This window comes from Mesoplodon densirostris, chromosome 6 (genome assembly GCF_025265405.1).
Source record: "Mesoplodon densirostris isolate mMesDen1 chromosome 6, mMesDen1 primary haplotype, whole genome shotgun sequence".
NCBI classification, from domain to species: domain Eukaryota; kingdom Metazoa; phylum Chordata; class Mammalia; order Artiodactyla; family Ziphiidae; genus Mesoplodon; species Mesoplodon densirostris.
The window spans coordinates 112,549,186-112,569,648 of NC_082666.1; the positions used below are offsets into that span (position 1 = coordinate 112,549,186).

General features: G+C 38.1%; 1 protein-coding gene across 2 annotated transcripts in view; it reads left to right on the forward strand.

The window, feature by feature from the left end:
• The window catches only part of ZNF169 (zinc finger protein 169), a 46,084-nt gene that overhangs the window by 17,323 nt on the left and 8,298 nt on the right, over window positions 1-20,463 (forward strand). For both annotated transcript variants that reach the window (XM_060102448.1, XM_060102449.1), the window contains exons 3-4: window positions 11,768-11,894; window positions 12,375-12,470. In XM_060102448.1, the coding sequence (XP_059958431.1) occupies window positions 11,768-11,894; window positions 12,375-12,470 (223 nt within the window). The remainder of the gene's footprint in view (window positions 1-11,767; window positions 11,895-12,374; window positions 12,471-20,463) is intronic.

Sequence of the window (20,463 nt, forward strand, 5' to 3'; positions counted from 1 at the left end):
TCGGGCAACATCAGAAAATTCATTTTGGTGAGAAACACTATGTGTGTGATAATGGAAGTAAATGCTTCATTGAAAGCTCAAAACTTACTTAGTATCAGAGGATTCATACTGGAGAGAAACTTTACAAGTGTATTGAATATTTTAAAAGCTTCAGTCAAAATTCTAATCTTCAGCATTAGAGATTTCACACTGGAGAGAAACCCTATGGATGTAACAGTATAGGAAAAGAAAGGATTTAAATCCATCTCAAATCTCTTTCAGCACCAGAGCATTCATTTGGGAGAGAAACTTAAAAATCTGGTAAATGTGAGATAGATAGCCTTTAGTTAGAACTCATACCTTGTTCCAATAGGCAAACTTACAAACTCATAGGGAGAAGCCCTATGAGTGTAAGGTGTGTGGGAAATCCTTTATCTGTAGCTTATATCTAACCCAACACCAAAGAATCTACTTCAGAGAGAAGCCCTACAGATGTGATAAATGTGGGAGGGGCTTCTGTTTGAACTCACAACTTGGCCAGCACCAAAGAAGTTACAGCATGGGAAAGAAGCCATACAAATGTAGTATCTATAGGGAGTGCTTCCGCCAGAGCTTCTACCATCATTACCACCACAGAATCCCCACTGGTGAGAAACTCTATGGATGTGATAAGCGTGGGAAAGCCTTTTGTCAAATTGCAAATCTTATTCAGCATCAGGAAGTTTATAATGGAGAGAAACCCTCTGTATTAGACTGCTAGGGCTGCCATAAAAGAGTATCACACACTAGTTGACCTAAACAACAGAAATTTTATTTTATCACAGTTCTGGGGGCTGGAAAATCTAAGATCCAGGTGTAGCCAATTCAGTTCCTGGTGAGGATTCTTCCTGGCTTGTAGATGGCTGGCTTCTTGCTGTGTGTTCGTATGGCAGAGACGGAGTTCTGGTATCTCTTCCTCTTATGAGGCACCATTCCTATTGGATCAGGGCCCCACCCTTATGACCTCACTTAGCCTCAATACTTTCTTAGAGGCCCCATCTCTAAATACAACCAAATTGGGGTTTAAGGCTTCAACATAATTTTGTGGGACATAATTCACTCCATGGCATTCCACCCCCGGCCCTTCAAAATTCATGTCCTTCTGACATGAACATACATTATTTCGTCTTAACAGCCCCCCAGATCTTAACTCATACCAGCATCAAATTTAAAGCCCAAAGCCTCATCTAAATATCTAAATCAGATACAGGTGAGACATGAGTAAAGGTACCATTTCCCTAAGGTAAAATTCCTCTCCAGTTGTGAACCTGTGAAACCAGGTAAGTTATGTACTTGCAAAATAAAATGGACAGGAGTAGGATACACATTCCCATTCTAAAAGGGAGAAATCAGAAGGAAGATAGGGTGAAGGATTCTAAATAAGTCCAAACCTAGCAAGGTAAATTGTATTAGATCCTAAGGCTGGAGAATAACCCACTGGATTGATGTTCTACTCTCCAGGCCCACTAGATTGGCAGTACCCCTTTGGCCCAGGGGTGTGACCCTGCCTCTGTGGCTTTCTGAGAGGGCCATGCTGTAAGCAAGGAGTGGCAGCCTTGCCCCCTGGGCCTGTGGTGGGATTAGAGGACCTGACAACTTACAAATAGCCTCTCTTTCCTTGAAGGATAATACATATTCACACTCTTCCTGTTTCATCCCATTTTCTGTGCCTACTTTAGTCCCAGCTGTAGTGTTTTTGTGGGTATACTTCCATCTCTTCCTGGCGTCTGCTGAGATGGCTGATTAAATTCATGGTTCACACCCATACTAATTATCTTATCAAATTGTTCAGACATGCCTTCAGTGTTCTCCTCAGAACAAGTTTTCTCTCTCTTTTTTTACAATGTAGATAAGTTAAGAATTTTCCAATCTTCAGTATGGGTTCATTTTTACTTAACAATTCCTTCTTCAATTCATCTCTCTTCTTTCACATTTTATCATAAGTAGTCAGGAGGAACCAAGCCACTCCTTAACACTGCTTTGAAATCTCAGTTAAATATCCAGTCTCATCACTCACAAGTTCAACCTTCCACAGAACACTAGAACACAGTTCACTCGAGTTCTTTGCCACTTTATAGCAAGGTTCACCTTTCCTCCAGTTTCCAGTAACCTGTTCCTCATTTCCATCTGAGACATCACCAGAATGTCCTTTAACATCTATATTTCTGCCGTCATTTTTTCCATGATTATTCATGTATTCTCTAAGAAGATGGAACTTTTCTTTTCAGCTCTTCTCTTTCTGAGCCCTCATAAAAATCACCTTTAATGTTTGTATTTCTACCAACAGTCCCTTCATGTCAATCTCAGATTTTTCTAGCATGCACCACAAAATTCTTCCAATCTCTACCCATCATACAGTTTCAAAGCCATGTCCACAGTTTTAGGAATTTGTTACAGCAGCACCCCACTGTCAGTACCAAAATCTGTATTAGTCTGCTAGGGCTGCCATAACAAAATACCATCGACTGGTGACTTAAACAACAGAAATTTATTTCTCACAGTTTTCAAAGCTGGGAAGTTAAAATTAGGGTACTGGCTGATTTGGTTCCTGGTGAGGGCTCTCTTCCTGGCTTTCATACTGCTGCCTTCTTGCTGTGTGCTCACACAGCAGCATCAGAAAGAGAGTAAGCTCTGGTCTCTTCTTATAAAGTACAAACCCTATCAGGGCCCTACCTTTCTGACCTCATTTAACCTTATCCCTTGCATGCCATATCTCCAAATGTAGACACGTTGAGAATAAGGGGTCAACATGAATTTTGAGAGGACACAATTTAGTCCATAGCACCCCACAAATGTTATGAGTGTGGAAAAACCTTTAGTCAAAATTCACAACAAGCATCAGGGAGTACACAAGTAAAAATTCACAGGGGTGGAGAGAACCCTTAAATACAGTGAATGTGAAATTCTGGATTTGTTCAGTGTCAAGAAGACTGATAGAGGGAGAAAGGCCATAGATACAAGTGACATGTAGGAAGCTTCAATGTGCTAAGCCCAGGTGGAGCCTGACCCCACATCAGAGTGTTGACACCAGGAAGTGTAAGGAACATGAGGAAGATTCTGATGATACTCAGTGTATGTAAGATCATGAGAGCCCTGTGAGTAATCTCTTTCCAATTTGTTGAAAGTATTAGTCTGGGCCATCTACTAGGATATGTAAAGTGCCCTTGGAAACACATCTCCTTAAAAGTGACTTTAAAATTTTTTGTTGATGTGAAATTCACATAACATAAAGTTAGCCTTTTTTTTTTTTTTTTTTTTTTTTTTGCTGTACGCGGGCCTCTCACTGTTGTGGCCTCTCCTGTTGTGGAGCACAGGCTCTGGATGCGCAGGCTCAGCGGCCATGGCTCACGGGCCCAGCTGCTCCACGGCATGTGGGATCTTCCCGGGCTGGGGCACGAACCCGTGTCCCCTGCATCGGCAGGCGGACCCTCAACCACTGCACCACCAGGGAAGCCCAGTTAGCCATTTTAATATGTACGATTCAGTGGCATTTAGTACATTCACAGTGTTGTGCAACTATCACCTCTATCTAGTTCCAGCATTTTTATCATTAAGCAGTCACTCCCTATTTGCTCCTCTTCCCAGATACTGACAACCACTAACCCTCTTGTGTCTCTGTGGTTTTAACTGTTGTGGATATTTCATATAAGTGGAATCATACAATTAAAAAAAAAACTTTGTGATATGAAAAATGACAGAGTAAGGGATATCCATGATCGTACCTGCTCAAAAGCAACTAATGGGCTGCCAGAAACTGTCAGAATTAACTTTTGTAAAACTTTGGAATCTAGTCAAAACTGGAAGATTTGGTGAAGAAAGAAGCTCCTTTGTTTGTGGCAGGAGAGTACTGTGGCATTTTAAACTGCTTGCCTACTAACTATCCATGAGGAAGCCCCAGCACAAAGACTTTAAATCAACTATCTTAAATATGCATAAAGAGCTAAAAGAAACCATGGACATGGAACAAAAGGAACTAGGTCAACAATGTTTGAACAAATAGAGATTATCAATAAAGAGAAATTACAGAAGGGAACCATATAGGAATCTTGGAGCTGCAAAGTACAATAACTGAAGGGAAAAATTCATTATAGGAGTTCAACAGCATATTTAAACAGGTAAAATTAAGTCTGTGCACTTGGAAATATTTCAACTGAGGTTACCCATTGTGAGGAACAGGAAGAAAAGATTGACGAAAGATGAACAGAGCTTGAAAGACCTGTGTGACACCATCAGGTTTACTTACATACACATAATGGGAATTGCAGAAGGAAAGGGGAGAGAAAATTTCAAGAGATAATATCCAGAAACTTCCCAAATTTGATAAAAGAATAAATCTCTACATCCCTGACACTCAACAGACTCCAAGTAGGATAAAATCAAAAAGATCCACACCGAATTGTCAAAACCCAAAGACAGAATTTTGAAAGCAGCAAGTGAGAAGTTGTTTGTTACCTACAAGTGACCCTCAAATAGATTAACAGCCAATTTCTCATCAGAACCATGGAGGCCACCAGTCAGAGAGATAACACATTTTAAGTCTTGGAAGAAAAACCGTCAACTAAGAATTCTATGTCTGGCAAATTATTCTTGAAGAATGAGGGAGAAATTAAGATGTTACCAGATAAAATCTGAGAGAGCTCATTAACAGTAAACCTGCTCTACAAAAACCCAAAAACCAAAACAAAACAAAACAAAAAATTCAAGCTGATTTGAAAAGGACACTAGATAGTAACTCTAAGCCACAAGAAAGAAAAGTGAACACTAGTACAGAGGCTTGTATAAAAGCCAGTATTATTGTGCTTTTTGTTTGGTTTATAACTTCTGCTTTTTCTGTATGATTTCAGGCAAACACAAAAAATATACATCTATGTTAATGGGCATACACTGTATAAAGATGTAATCTTGGACAATTACAAAATAAGGGGAGAGGGTTGGAAAAGTATAGGAGCAGAGTGTTTGTATGCTATTGAGACTAACTTAGTAGATTTTTACAAGCTTAACATGTTAACATGGTAACCACTAAGAAAATACTTAAAAATATACAGAAAATGAAAGAAATGATAAAAGTGAAAAAAATACAAGAAAAAAATCAATAAATATTTTAAAAGGCAGTAATGGAGGAACTGAGGAACAAAAGATATACACAGAAAACAAAAGGCTAAATGGCAAAAGTAAATCCTTCCTTTTCAGTAATCACATTAAATATAAATGGAATAAACTCCCCAATCAAAAAAGGCCTAGGTTAGCAGTTTGGATAAAAAAAAAAACCCAAGATCTGTACATATACTGCCTACAAGAGACTCACTTTAGATAACATGGACATAAAGAGGTTGAACGTAAAAGGATGGAAAAAGATATTTCATACAAATAGTAATCAAAAGAGAGTTGGGATGGCTGTATCATGAGACAAAACAGATTTTAAATTAGGAAAAGATAATAAAATGAAGAAAGACATATATTGATAAAAGGTTCATTACAGAAATAATATATAGCAATTATAAATATGAACATAACCTAGCAATATAGTCCCAAAATATATGGAATAAAAATGGACAGAATTGAGAGAAAAATAGGTCTACAATAATGGTTGGTGACTTCAGTACCCAGCTTTCTATACTGCATAGGGCAGCCAGACAGGAGATCAACAAGGAAATATAGAACTTGAACTACACTGTAAATCAGTTTCACCTAACATATGTACAGAACACACCACCCAACAACAGCAAAATATATATTCCACTCAAGTGCACATGGAACGTTCTCCAGGATAGACCATATGTTAGGCCACAGGTAAGTCTTAAGTTTGAAATGATTGAAATCTTACAAAGTAACTTTTCTGTTCACTTTCTGGAATGAAACTAGAAATGAATAACAGAACTTCGGAAAATTCACAAATTTGTGGAAACTAAGTAGGACACTCTTAAACAACTAATGTGTCAAGAAGAAAAATCACAAAGTAGAAAATACTTTGGGAGACAAATGGAAATGAAAACATGACATACCAGAACTTATGGAATATAGTAAAAACAGTACTTAGAGGGAAATTTATAGCTGTAAATGCATGTATTAAGGGAGAACTCAAATTAATAACCTAACTGTATAACCTATGTAACTAGGAAAAGAAGCACCAACTAAACTCAAGCTAGCAGAAGGCAGGAAATAATAAAAGAGCAAAGACAAAATAGAGAATAGAAAAATGATAGAGAAATCAACAAAACCTAAAGTTGGTTCCTTAAAAAGATTAACAAAATTGACAAACTTTTATCTAAATTGACTAACAAAAAAGACAAGTTACTAGAATCAGAAATGAAATTGGAAACTTTATTATCAATTTTTCAAAAATATAGAGGATTATAAGGGAATACTATTAACAGCTGTTTGCCAACAAATTTGCTACCCAAGGTGAAATGGACAAATTTTGAGACATGCACAGTTTATCTCAACTGACTCAGGAAAGAATAGAAATTATGGATAGATCTATAACTAGTGAGGATATTGGAGCAGTCATTAAAAGAACCTCCCAACAGAGAAAAGCTCACAATGAGATGGCTTTACTTGTTAATTCTACTAAATATATAAAGAAGAGTTAACATAAATCTTTCTCAAACTATTCCAAAATACTGGAGAGGACACTTTCTGTCTCATTCTGTGACACATTGCTCTGACTACAGAGGTCTCAGACAAAGACACTACAAGAAAAGAAAACTACAGGCTAATATCCCTTATGAATATAGGGGCAAAAATCCTCACCAAAATGCTGTAACTCATGACCAAGTGAGATTTACAATGATGTTTCAAAATATTAAAATCCTGTAATATACTTCATTCAGAGAATGAAGGATAAAAACTGCATGATCATTTCAATTGATGACGAAAAAGCACTTGACAAAATTCAGCACTCTTTCATGGTAAAAACATTCAGTAAACCAGGAATACATGAAAACTTCCTGAACATGATAAAGGCCTTATATGAAAATTCCACACTAATGTTGTTCTTTATGGTGAAAGACTGAAAGCTTTTCCCGGAAAAACAGTACAAGATAAGGATGTCAGCTTTTGCCACTTCTGTTCAACATAGTACTGGCAGTTCTAGCCAGAATAATTAGGCAGAAAAAGAAACGACATCCACATTCAAACAGAAGTAAAATTATTTCTTTCCTCCAGACATTATCTCAAATCTATACAACCCTAGAATCCACAAAAAAATTATTAGAGCTAAAAATGAATTCAGCGAAGTTTCGGGACACAAAATCAACACACAAAAGTCAGTTGTATTTATGTATGTTTTCAAAGAACTGTTCAAACAGGAAATATTTTTTAAAATCCCACTTACAGTAGCATCAAAAATAATAAAATATTCAGTAATAAGCCAAGCAGGCAAAAGCCTTGTTCACTGAAAAGTGCAAAACATTGCTGAAATTAAAGGAGACCTAAATAAATGGAAAGACTTCCCATGCTTCTGGATTGGAAGACAATATTGCTAAGATGACAGTAATATCCAAAGTGATCTATGGATTCAATACAGTCCCTGTCAAAGTACCATTCATGTTTTATATAAATAGAAAAACCTATCCTAAAATTCATTTGGAATCTCATAGGACCCTGAATAGTCAAAACAATCTTGAAAAAGGAAAAGAAATTTGGAGGACTCACTCTGCTTGATTTCAATACTTAGCTCCAAGCTACAAACAGCAGCAAAACAGTGTTATACTGCCATAAGTATAAACATATAGATCAGTGGAATAGAACTGAGAGCCCAGAAAAATATCCCTCTTACATATGATCAATTGATTTTTGACAAGGATACCAAGACTATTCAATTGAAAAAGAACAGTCTATACATGTGGTGCTTGGACAACTGGATATCCAGAACTAAAAGAACATACTTGAGAAAAATGAAAAATTAGAAAGCCTCTGCAAAGAAATAGAAGATGTAATGAATAAGCATATGGAAATTTCAGAACTGAGAAATATGTACCTGAAAGAAAAAGTTCAGAAGATGGGCTTAAGAGCAGATTGGAGGTAACAGAGAAATTATTGAACTATAAGATGGAATAATAGAAATTACCCAATCTGTGCAACAGGGAGAAAATATACTGGGAAAAAGATGAACAGAGTCTCAAGAATTGTGAGAGTATAACAAAATACCTAACATTTGTGTTACTGCAGTTCTGGAAGAAGAAGCAAAGAAGGGCAGGGTTGAAAAAGTATTAGAATAATTAATGGCTGAAAAGTTCCTAAATTTGGCAACAGATTTAAACCTACAGATTCAAAAAGCTGAGTGTATCCCAAACATGATAAGCCCACTGAAATCCACACCAGGATACATTATAATGAAACTCCTGAACACTAAAAGTGAAGAAAACATCTTGAAATCAGCTAGAGAAAAATAACACATTCCTTACAGAGGAAGAAAACTATTAGAATGGTAGTGAATTTCTCATCAGAAATGAGAGGCTAGATGGAAAGTGGTGTGATTTTTTCAGGCACTGAAGGAAAAGAATTGTAAACGCCGAATCCTGTATGAAATGAAAATATTTTTCACAAATGAAGAGGAATCATAAAAAAGAGATACATCATGCAGACATTAATCAAAGGAAAGCAAGAGTGGCTATATTAATATCAGGTAAGATAGACTTCAAAGAAAATTACCAGATACAGAGGGTGATAAATTGGTCAATTCGTCAGCAAGACAGGATCCTTAATGTGTATGCATCAAATAACTGAGCTTCAAAAGATGAGAAGAGAAAACTGAAAGGAGAAATAGACAAATCAACAATTTGAGACTTCAACACCCTTCTCTCAATGTTATATAGAATAATTAGACCCCAAATCAGTAGGAGCTCAACAACGCCATCAACCAACAGAATCTAATCAACATTTGCAGAACATTCCACCTAACGATAGCAAAATGCATATTCTTACAGTCAGCCCTCCATATCCATGGGTTCCACATCTGCAGATTCAACCAACTGCAGATCAAAAATTAAAAAAAATTTTTTTTCCAAAAGTTCCAAAAAGCAAAATTTGAATTTGCTGTGTGCCAGCAACTATTTACATAGCATTTACATTATATTTATAACTATTTATGTGGCATTACATTGTATTAGGCATTATAAGTAATCTAGAGATGACTTAAAGTATACAGGAGGATGTATGAGGTTATATACAAATACCATGCCATTTAATATACAGGACTTGAGCATCTGTGGATTTTGGTATCTGAAGGGGGGTTCTGGAACCAATCCTCTGTGGATACTGAGGGATGACTGTATGAAGATAGATATATTCTGGGCCACAGAACAACACATGAAACAAAAAAATTGGTTTACCTTAATGAATTAAAAAAAATTTAAATCATGCAAAGTATGTTGTCTGACCACAATGGAATCAAACTTGACATCAATAAGAGAAAGTTAACAGAAAAATCTCTAAGCACTTGGAAAATAACACACTGCTAAATAATCTGGGCATTAAAAATGACATCTCAAGGGAAATAAAAACCTGCATGAAAGTGAATGAAGGGCTTCCCTGGTGGCGCAGTGGTTGAGAGTCTGCCTGCCGATGTAGGGGACGCGGGTTCGTGCCCCGGTCCGGGAGGATCCCACATGCTGCGGAGCAGCTGGGCCTGTGAGCCATGGCCGCTGAGCCTGCGTGTCTGGAGCCTGTGCTCCACAACGGGAGAGGCCACAACAGTGAGAGGCCTGCATACCGCAAAAAAAAAAAAAAAAAAAAAAAAAAAAATCTATAAGTAGCATTATTTTTTTTAATATAAAATATACATAACAAAATTTTCACCATTTTAAAATGTCCAGTTCATTGGCATTAAGTTCATTCACACCATTGTGCAGTCATCACCTTTCTTCATTTCTAAAACTTTTTCGTCTTCCTAGACTGAAACTCTATCCATTATATAATAACTCCCCATCCCCCACTCCCCCCAGCTCCTGGTAACCTCTATTTTACTCTGTCTCTATGAATTTGCCTATTCCAGGTACCTGCTATAAGTGGAATCAAACAATATTTGTCCTTTGTGACTGGCTTATTTCACTTAGCATAATGTTTTCAAGGCTAATCTCTGATGTAGCATGTATCAGAATTTCCTTCCTTTTTAAGGCTGAATAATATACAGTTTTTTTGTATATATGTACTACATTTTCTTATCTGTTTATCTGTTGATGGACATTTGGGTTGTTGCCACCTTTGAGCTATTGTGAATAATGCTGTTATGAGCATTGGTGTATGAGTATCTGAGCCCTTGCTTTTGATTCTTTGGGGTATATATACTGAGGATTAAAATTGCTGGATCATATGGTAAATTGTATGCTTAACTTTTTTCTTTTTGTATGTTTAACTTTTTGAGGAACTGCTGAACTCTTTTCCACAGAAACCATACCATTTTACTTTTTCCACAACAATGCACAAAGGTTCCAGTTTCTCCACTCCCTCCCCAAACCTGTTTTTTTCTGTTTCTTTGGTAATAGTTATCCTAATGGGTGTGATGTGGTATCTTTGTGGAACAGTATTCTTAATGCTTAGAGACATGTTTTCCTCCTCATATGAAATATGAAGAACAAGGAAAGGAGGTCTGCTCCCAACACTTTTTTTTTTTTTTTTTTTTGTGGTACGCGGGCCTCTCACTGTTGTGGCCTCTCCCATTGCAGAGCACGGGCTCCGGATGCGCAGGCTCAGCGGCCATGGCTCACAGGCCCAGCCACTCCGCGGCATGTGGGATCTTCCCGGACTGGGGCACGAACCCGTGTCCCCTGCATCGGCAGGCGGACTCTCAACCACTGCGCCACCAGGGAAGCCCCCACCACTCTTATTCACTTTTGTGCTAGAAGTTCTATAGTAAGGCAAGACAGGAAATAAAATACATATAGATTATAAGGAAAGAAATAAATCTGTCCCTATATGCAAATACCATGATTGTCTATATAGGAAATCTTAAGGAATCTAGGAGAAAAAAACTCCTAGAGCTAATAAGTGAGTTCAGCCATGTTGCAGGATTCAAGATAAGCATACAAACAATTTATTTCTATATCATAGCAATGAACAAAATCTATATCATTTTTAACTGAACAAAAAATACAATACCATTAAAATCGCTAAAAAAAAAGAAAAATGAAGGAATTTTTAGGGATCAGTTTTTAAACAAAACCTACTTAGGATTTGTATGCTGAAAACCACAACATGCTGATGAAAGACATCAAAGAACATCTCAGTAGATGGAGAGACATCTCATGTTCATAGATTTGAAGAGTCAACATGGTAAAGATGTCATTTCTTCCTAAATTGATATACAGGTTTAATGCAAATCTTGTCAAAATTCCAGCAGGGTTTTTTGGTAGATATAGATGAGATTATTCTAACATTTTTATGGAAAGGCACATGCCCTAGAATAGGTAAAATATCTTTAAAATGAATAAAGGGGGAGAAATCACTCTATCTGATTTCAAGACCTACAGGATATCTACAGTAATCAAAACTGTGATTTTCACAGCATCGTAGACATAAAGATCAATAGAATAGAGAACCCCTGAATAGAGCCACCAGCAATGTGGGAGCAGGATTAGTAGTCGAACACATGGCAAAAGGGTTCAGGTTGAAAGCAGGATCGATCGATCTATCTCACCCGCATGCCCCACGCTAGCCTTATTGCTGCCGTGGCTCTGGTTAGTGGCTTAGGTTAAGTTGACTAGTGGGCATGGGTGGCTTCTGGGTGAGCAGGGATGTGTTTGTGTTACAGGCATCAATGGCCTTCAAGGATGTGGCTGTGGCCTTCACCCAGAAGGAGTGGAAGCTACTGAGTCCTGCTCAGAGGACCCTGTATCGGGATGTAATGCTGGAGAACTACAGCCATATGGTGTCACTGGGTAAGGCTGACCTGTCTCATGTCTCAGACTGCCTGTGGGCATCTTAAGATTTTATGGAGTAGCCACTATTCTTTGGGCTTAGAAAGAAACATATTTTTCCTACACCCAGAGAATGTCTGGATTCTATAGAGTTGGAAATAGTGAAGTTACGTGTGTGTGTGTTGCTGGGGGGGTATGATGTTGCATTTCCAGGCCTCTTCCAAGGCTGGGCCCTCCTCCAAAGTGATCTTGCTTCAAATGGGTGAATATTTGTATTTACTCAAGCACAGGGGAGAATCATATACTGCCTTTAGATCCAGGATTCCTCCCTCCCCTTAGTCATCTTTTCTCAGCATTCAGAGAAACTTTGTCCCCCTCCACCCGCCCTGCCATGCTTCCCTACCCTCTTAGTCATTGCATTCCCCAGCTGAGTCCGAGTTCTGTGATAGCCTCTTAAGTCACTATCCCAAGATCACCTTGGTTTTTTTCCCCTGTGAGTAGGAATTGCCTTTCCTAAACCAAAACTCATCACACAACTGGAGCAAGGGGATGAGCCCTGCAGAAAGGAGAGTGAAAGTCTTCCAGACCTTTGTCCAGGTAAGTGGGAAACACCAGGCATACAAGGAGACAAGGCAGTGAGGCGCTCAGCAGGTGAGGAAAGAGGAGCATCTGTGAGCTTCTGGGGAGAAAGCTCTTCTGCAGGCCTCCCTTCTATGCTATTCCACTCAGCCCAGAGAGGGCTTCCCTGGCAACCCCCTCTTTCCTCCCCCATAGAGCCACACTCTGCTCATTTGGTGTCCCTTGTCCAGCACTTCTAGGATCTCCCCATTCTTGAACTTTTGTTGGTTGGCCTGACCTTTAACATAGCACTTATCCTCTGAGACTAAGTCATCTACCCTGCTAGTTTTCTGTCCAGTAACCTGGTAACATTTTTGTGCATCAGTTCTACCCCGTAAGTTCCCATTACTTTGTTTCTTCAATGATGGGTTATTTAAGATTACAACAGGGTATGAAGAATTATACGAGTGCCAATCTGCCTTCCCTGCAGCCTAAGAAATAGACCATTATAAGACCAGGTGACAACCCCCTGGTTATGTCCCATTCCTCCCGCCCCTGAGAATCCGACTTCTGCATTAGCATGCCCATGAGTGCCTCTAGCCTTTTAACCATTCAGCAGGTCTTTCAACCATATAGAGAGTTGTTTTGCATGTCTGTAAACTTCTCTGCACATAGTATCATATTGTATACCTCCTTCTGGAACATGCCTTTTCACCAGTTTTATGTGAGATTCATATTAAAATGTGTAGGTTTAGTTTATACTTTTAAAAATGGTTATATATGATTCTATTATATGAATATTTTAATGCAGATGAATTATCTTGTCCCTTCTTTTGGACATTTGAGTTACCTCCAGTTTTTGGCTATGAAATAATGTTGCTGTATATTCTTGCTACCTCCTTGGAAACACATGCGAGAGTTTCTCTCAAGATGCATACCTAGGAGCACAGTGGCTGGTTCATGGGCATGGGTAGCCTCAACCTGATTAGATTGCCACATTGTGCTCTGAAGCTGTTCAACACCATTTTATACTCCCAGCAGCAGTGATGAGTTGTTGTTCCACATCCTCACATTTTCCACCCAGGTTTGTGGTGAAATCTCATATGGGTTTTGCTTTCCAGTGAGCATGAACATCTCTCCCTGTGTTGACTGGCCATTGGTGTTCCCTTTTCTGTGATTTGACTCTTCAGGGTATTTCCCTACTTTGATTTGGGCCATTTCTGTCATTGAGTTGTAGAAATTCCATACACATTCTGGGAACATTTAGGTCTTTAATCCAAGTGGAATTAATTTTATGTGAACGTTGGGAGGTAAGGATAAATTTCTGCCTGACTTTTTTTTTTCGTTCTTTTATTTTCAACATCCCTGGCATTTTATTTTTGTTTTGTTATTTATTTATTTATTTGCTTCTAAATACAACCATATATCTGTACTTGTACTTTACAGCAAACTCAGTGCTTTTTTCTTTTTTAAAAAAGAACTATTATATAAACTATAATTATAGTATAATAGAAAAACGTTATTATGGTATAATAGTTAAGGGATAATTATAAGGTATATTATCAAAGTATAATAAACTACATATATTTAAAGTGTAGAATTTGGTAAGTTTTGACATCTACACAGCCATGAAACCATTGCCGTGATCCATATCCTGAGCATACCTTTCACCCCAAAGTTTCCTTGTGCCTCACTGTAATCTCTGTCTCCTGCCTTTCCTAGTCCTCCCCTTCCTCCCATACCCAGGCAACCACTGATCTGCTTTCCATCATAGATTTGTTTGCATTTTTAGAATTCATATAAATTGAATCATATAGAATACATACTGGATTCTTTCACTTAACATAATTATTTTGAATTTTATCCATAATGTTGCATGTATCAATAGTTCATTTCTTTTTATTGCTGAGTAGTAATATAGATATCACAATTATTTAGCCACTCACCTGTTAAAAGAAATTGGAGTAGTCTCCAGTTTTGATGAATACAAATAAAGCCTGTATGAACATTCATGAAAAGTCTTTGTGTGAACATACGCTTTTACTTCTTTTGGATAAATACCTGGGACTGGAGTGGCTGGGTTGGATGATACAGGGTATATTTAACTTTTTATGAAACTCACAAAGTGGCTGCACTATTTCACATTTCCACCAGCAGTATATGAGAATTCTGGATGCTCCACATATTTGTCAACACTTAGGTATTATGATTTTAATTTTAAGCATTTTCATAGCTATGTAGTGGCATCTTGTGTGGTTTTACTTGACATTTTTCTAATGACTGGTGATGCTGAGAACCTTTTCAGGTGCTTATTTGCTATCTGTATATCTTCTTTGGTGAAATGTCTTCTCAAATCTTTGGCCCATTTGAAAAGTTGGTTTCTTATGTTTTTATTATTGAATTTTGCAAGTTCTTCATATATTCTGCATAGAACTCCAGTATCAGATATTTGATTTACAAATCTTTTCTTTGTGGCTTGCTTTTTATTCTCTTAATAGTGTCTTTCAATGAGAATTTCTTAATTTTTGTGAAGTCCAAAGTTTCAATTTTTTTCTTTCATGAGTTTCACTTTTGGTGACATATTTAAGAAATCTTTCCCAAAATGGAGGCCAAAAAGAGTTTCATATATTTTTTCTTCTAAAAGTTTTATAATTTTTACTTTACATTTAGGTCTATACCTTGAATAAGTTTTTATACTTGGTACCAGGTCTGGATTTAAGTACAATTTTTCTTTCTTTCTTTTTTTTTGTATACAAATATCCAATTTTTCAGCACCATTTATTGAAATGACAACCCTTTCTTTACTGAATTTCCTGTGCACCTTTGTGGTAAATCAGTTGTGTATGGGTCTATGTCCAGACTCTTTTTCACTCCTTTCTTTATCTATCTTGATGTCAATACCACATAGTCTTTTTAATTAATTAATTAATTTGTTTTAATGAATGAATGAATTTTATTTTATTATTTATTTTTTGACCACATTGGGTCTTCATTGCTGTGTGCAGGCTTTCTCTAGTTGCAGCGTGCGGGCTTTTTCTAGTTGCAGCGAGCAGGGGCTACTCTTCATTGTGGTGTGCAGGCTTCTCATTACGGTGACTTCTCTTGTTGCAGAGCATGGGCTCTAGGGCATGCGGGCTTCAGTAGTTGTGGCTCACGGGCTCTAGAGCACAGGCTCAGTAGTTGTGGTGCTCGGGCTTAGTTGCTTCACAGCATGTGGGATCTTCCCAGACCAGGGCTTGAACCCATGTACCCTGCATTGGCAGGCGGATTCTTAACCACTGTGCTACCAGAGAAGCCCTATTTATTTATTTTATTTATTTTTTGGCTGCATTGGGTCTCTGTTGCTGCGTGCGGGCTTTCTCTAGTTGCGGCGAGTAGGGGCAGTGTGTGGGCTTCTCATTGCGGTGGCTTCTCTTGTTGCGGAGCACAGGCTCTAGGAATGTGGGCTTCAGTAGTTGCAGCATGTGGGTTCAGTAGTTGTGGCTTGCGGTCTCTAGAGAGCAGGCTCAGTAGTTGTGGTGCACGGGATTAGTTGCTCTGTGGCATGTGGGATCTTCCTGGACCAGGGCTCACACCCATCTCCCCTGCATTGGTAGGCAGATTCTTAACCACTGTGCCACCAGGGAAGTCCCAATACTATGTAGTCTTGATTACTGAAGCTTTATAATAAGTCTGGAACTTAGTATAAATCCTCTAACATTTTTTCTTTTTTCAAGTTGTGCTAGATTCTTTGCATTTCCACATGAATTTTAGACTCAGCTTGGCAATTTTCACAAAAAAAAAAGGCCTGCTGGGATTTTGATTGGGATTGAGTTGAATGTACATCAATTTGAGGAGAACTTACATGTAAACAATACTGTGTCATCCAGTATATGAACACAGTTGATCTCAATTTTTATGGGACTTCTTAATTTTTGTCAGCATTGTTTTGTAGTTTTTCGTACACAGCTCTTATGCATCTTGTCAGATTTATCCCTCTGTGTTTCATATTTTTGATGCTATTTAAGGTACTTTAAAATTTCAGTTTTCAATTGTTTGTTGATAGCATATAGAAATACAATTAATTTATGTATAATGATCTTGTATCTGGTAAATTTGCAAAACTTACTTCTCAGTCCTAGCAGGTTTTGTAGATTGTATAGGATTTTCTAAATAGATGATTAAGTTATTTGTAAGTAAGTATAGTTTACTTCTTTCCATTCTTTACGTCTTTAATTTCTTTTTCTTGCCTCATTGCACGGCAAGAAAATCAGTGCAATGATGAATTTAAATGGTGAGAGTAGACATCCTTTCCTTGTTCCTGATCTTATGGGGAATACTTTCCTCCTAAGTGGAAGTTTTATAGCTGCCTTTCAGCAGCTTGACAAACTTCCCTTCTATTCCTTGTTTGATGAGTTTTTATTGGGAATGGATGCTGGATTTTGTCCTTTTTTTTTTGCATCTTTAGAGATGATCATGTGTGTTTTTCTTTTTTAGTCTTTTAATTTGGTAAATTACACTGTTTTTTTTTTCTTGTTAAACCAACCTTGTATTTCTGTAATGCAATGCACTGACCTTATTCAGATTTTACCAGTTTGACCTTCACTTTTGTGTATGTGTATGTTTATTTAGTTCTATGAAATTTTATACATGTACATTCATGTAACTACCACTATATTCAAAGATACAGGACAGTTCCATCACGAGGATCCCTTCTGCTACCCTTTTATAGTCACAGCCAACTCCCTCACTCCTCCCCTTCTCTTCTGGCAACCACTAATCTGTTCTTTGTCTCTACAACTTTGTCATTTCAAGAATGTTATATGAAAGAAGTCATATCATATGTTACCTTTGAGGATTGCTTTTTTTCACTCAGCATAATTTTCTTTTGAGATCCATCCAAATTGTTGCATGTATCAGTATTCCATTCCTTTTATTGCTGAGTAGTAGTCCAATGTATGAATGTACCACAGTTTGTTAAACCATTCATCCATTGAAGGACATCTGGGTTCTGTATAGTTTTTGGCTATTATGAATAAAGCTGCTATGGACATTTATGTATAGGTTTTTGTGTGAACGTAAGGTTCTCATTTCTGGCATAAATGCCCAAAAGTGAAAGTTTCTGGCTTATATAAATATATCAATATGTTTAGTTTTGTAATAAACTGCCATACTCATTTCCACAATGGCTAAACCATTTTACATTCCCACCAGCAGTGTTTTTTTTAAATTTTTTTATTAGTTTCTGCTTTATAACAAAGTGAATCAGTTATATATATACATCTGTTCCCATATCCCTTCCCTCTTGCGTCTCCCTCCCTCCCACCCTCCCTATCCCACCCCTCCATGCGGTCACAAAGCACCAAAGCACCGTGACCGAGCTTATCTCCCTGTGCTATGCACTAGCAGTGTTTGAGTGATCCAGTTTGTCTGCATTCTTGCCAGGATTTGCTGTTAGCACTATTTTAAAAAAAAAAAAAAACAAACACTTATTTATTTATTTCGTTGCACCGGGTCTTAGTTGCAGCAGGTGGGCTCCTTAGTTGCAGTATGCGAACTCTTAATTGTGGCATGTATGTGGGATCTGTTTCCCTGAGCAGGGGTCGAACCCGGGCCCCTTGCATTCGGAGTGCGGAGCCTTAACCACTGTGCCGCCAGGGAAGTCCCAGCACTATTTTTTATTTTAGCCATTCTAATAGATTTCTAGCAGTATCTCATTAGTTGGTAAGAGTAAGTAGTTTAGTGCAAGCAATTCCTCTCTGGGGAGAGCTGTGTAGCTGAGCATATCTGAGTTAAGTGCACTGTATCAAGGCTTTACTATTATTAGAAATAGACTTGTGTTCTCCCATGGGTAGGTAAAAAGCTTATGAGTCCCTCTTCATGGGTGGCTTTTGCTGTCATTTTGTGAGGTCTTCATGGCATGTCCTTACACCTACTCATTCTGCTCAGACGATCTTTATCCCCAGGTGGCTGGCAGATATGAGTGTGTCTTAAGATCTGATCTGACCAGCAAATGGTCCTGGCAAAGACGATCTAACAAGTGCTGAGAGGAAAGGCAGAGTCTCCTCCTGGGTCAGCTCATGTGAGTGGTTGGCAGGAAGGGACCATGGACTCAGGTCCAGGATGTCCACTTGAGCATCTCCAGACACTGCATTTTTAAAAGGGCCAACTTCTGGCAGCTCATCTCAGCTTAGTGGGCCCCATGAAAGGTGGTTGGACCCAGGAGTAATGGGTGGCATGCATATCATTACCTAGAGTTGTTTATTTGTTTAAGGTGGAATTAACTTACAAGGAAATGCGAAATCTTTTTTTTTTAATCTTTATTGGAGTATAATTGCTTTACAATGGTGTGTTAGTTTCTGCTTTATAACAGAGTGAATCAGTTATACACATACATGTGTTCCCATATCTCTTCCCTCTTGCGTCTCCCTCCCTCCCGCCCTCCCTATCCCACCCCTCTAGGTGGTCACAAAGTACAGGGCTGATCTCCCTGTGCTATGCGGCTGCTTACAACTAGCTATCTATTTTACGTTTGGTAGAGTATATATGCCCATGCCACTCTCTCACTTTGTCACAGCTTACCCTTCCCCCTCCCCATATCCTCAAGTCCATTCTCTAGTAGGTCTGTGTCTTTATTCCTGTCTTACCCCTAGGTTCTTCATGACATTTTTTTTCTTAAATTCCATATATATGTGTCAGCATACAGTATTTGTCTTTCTCTTTCTGACTTACTTCACTCTGTATGACAGACTCTAGGTCCATCCACCTCATTACAAATAGCTCAATTTCGTTTCTTTTTATGGCTGAGTAATATTCCATTGTATATATGTGCCACATCTTCTTTATCCATTCATCCGATGATGGACACTTAGGTTGTTTCCATTTCCGGGCTATTGTAAATAGAGCTGCAATGAACATTTTGGTACATGACTCTTTTTGAATTATGGTTTTCTCAGGGTATATGCCCAGTAGTGGGATTGATGGGTCATATGGTAGTTCTATTTGTAGTTTTTTAAGGAACCTCCATACTGTTCTCCATAGTGGCTGTACCAATTCACATTCCCACCAGCAGTGCAAGAGTGTTCCCTTTTCTCCACACCCTCTCCAGCATTTATTGTTTCTAGATTTTTTGATGATGGCCATTCTGACTGGTGTGAGATGATATCTCATTGTACTTTTGATTTGCATTTCTCTAATGATTAATGATGTTGAGCATTCTTTCATGTGTTTGTTGGCAGTCTGTATATCTTCTTTGGAGAAATGTCTATTTAGGTCTGCCCATTTTTGGATTGGGTTGTTTCTTTTTTTGTTATTGAGCTGCATGAGCTGCTTGTAAATTTTGGAGATTAATCCTTTGTCAGTTGCTTCATTTGCAAATATTTTCTCCCATTCTGAGGGTTGTCTTTTCGTCTTCTTTATGGTTTCCTTTGCTGTGCAAAAGCTTTGAAGTTTCATTAGGTCCCATTTGTTTAGTTTTATTTTTATTTCCATTTCTTTAGGAGGTGGGTCCAAAAGGATCTTGCTGTGATTTATGTCATAGAGTGTTCTACCTATGTTTTCCTCTAAGAGTTTGATAGTTTCTGGCCTTACATTTAGGTCTTTAATCCATTTTGAGCTTATTTTTGTGTATGGTGTTAGGGAGTGATATAATCTCATACTTTTACATGTCCCTGTCCAGTTTTCCCAGCACCACTTATTGAAGAGGCTGTCCTTTCTCCACTGTACATTCCTGCCTCCTTTATCAAAGATAAGGTGACCATATGTGTGTGGGTTTATCTCTGGACTTTCTATCCTGTTCCATTGATCTATCTTTCTGTTTTTGTGCCAGTACCATACTACTGTCTTGATTACTGTAGCTTTGTAGTATAGTCTGAAGTCAGGGAGCCTGATTCCTCCAGCTCCATTTTTTGTTCTCAAGCTTGCTTTGGCTATTCAGGGTCTTTTGTGTCTCCATACAAATTGTGAAATTTTTTGTTCTAGTTCTGTGAAAAATGCCAGTGGTGGTTTGATAGGGATTGCATTGAATCTGTAGATTGCTTTGGGTAGTAGAGTC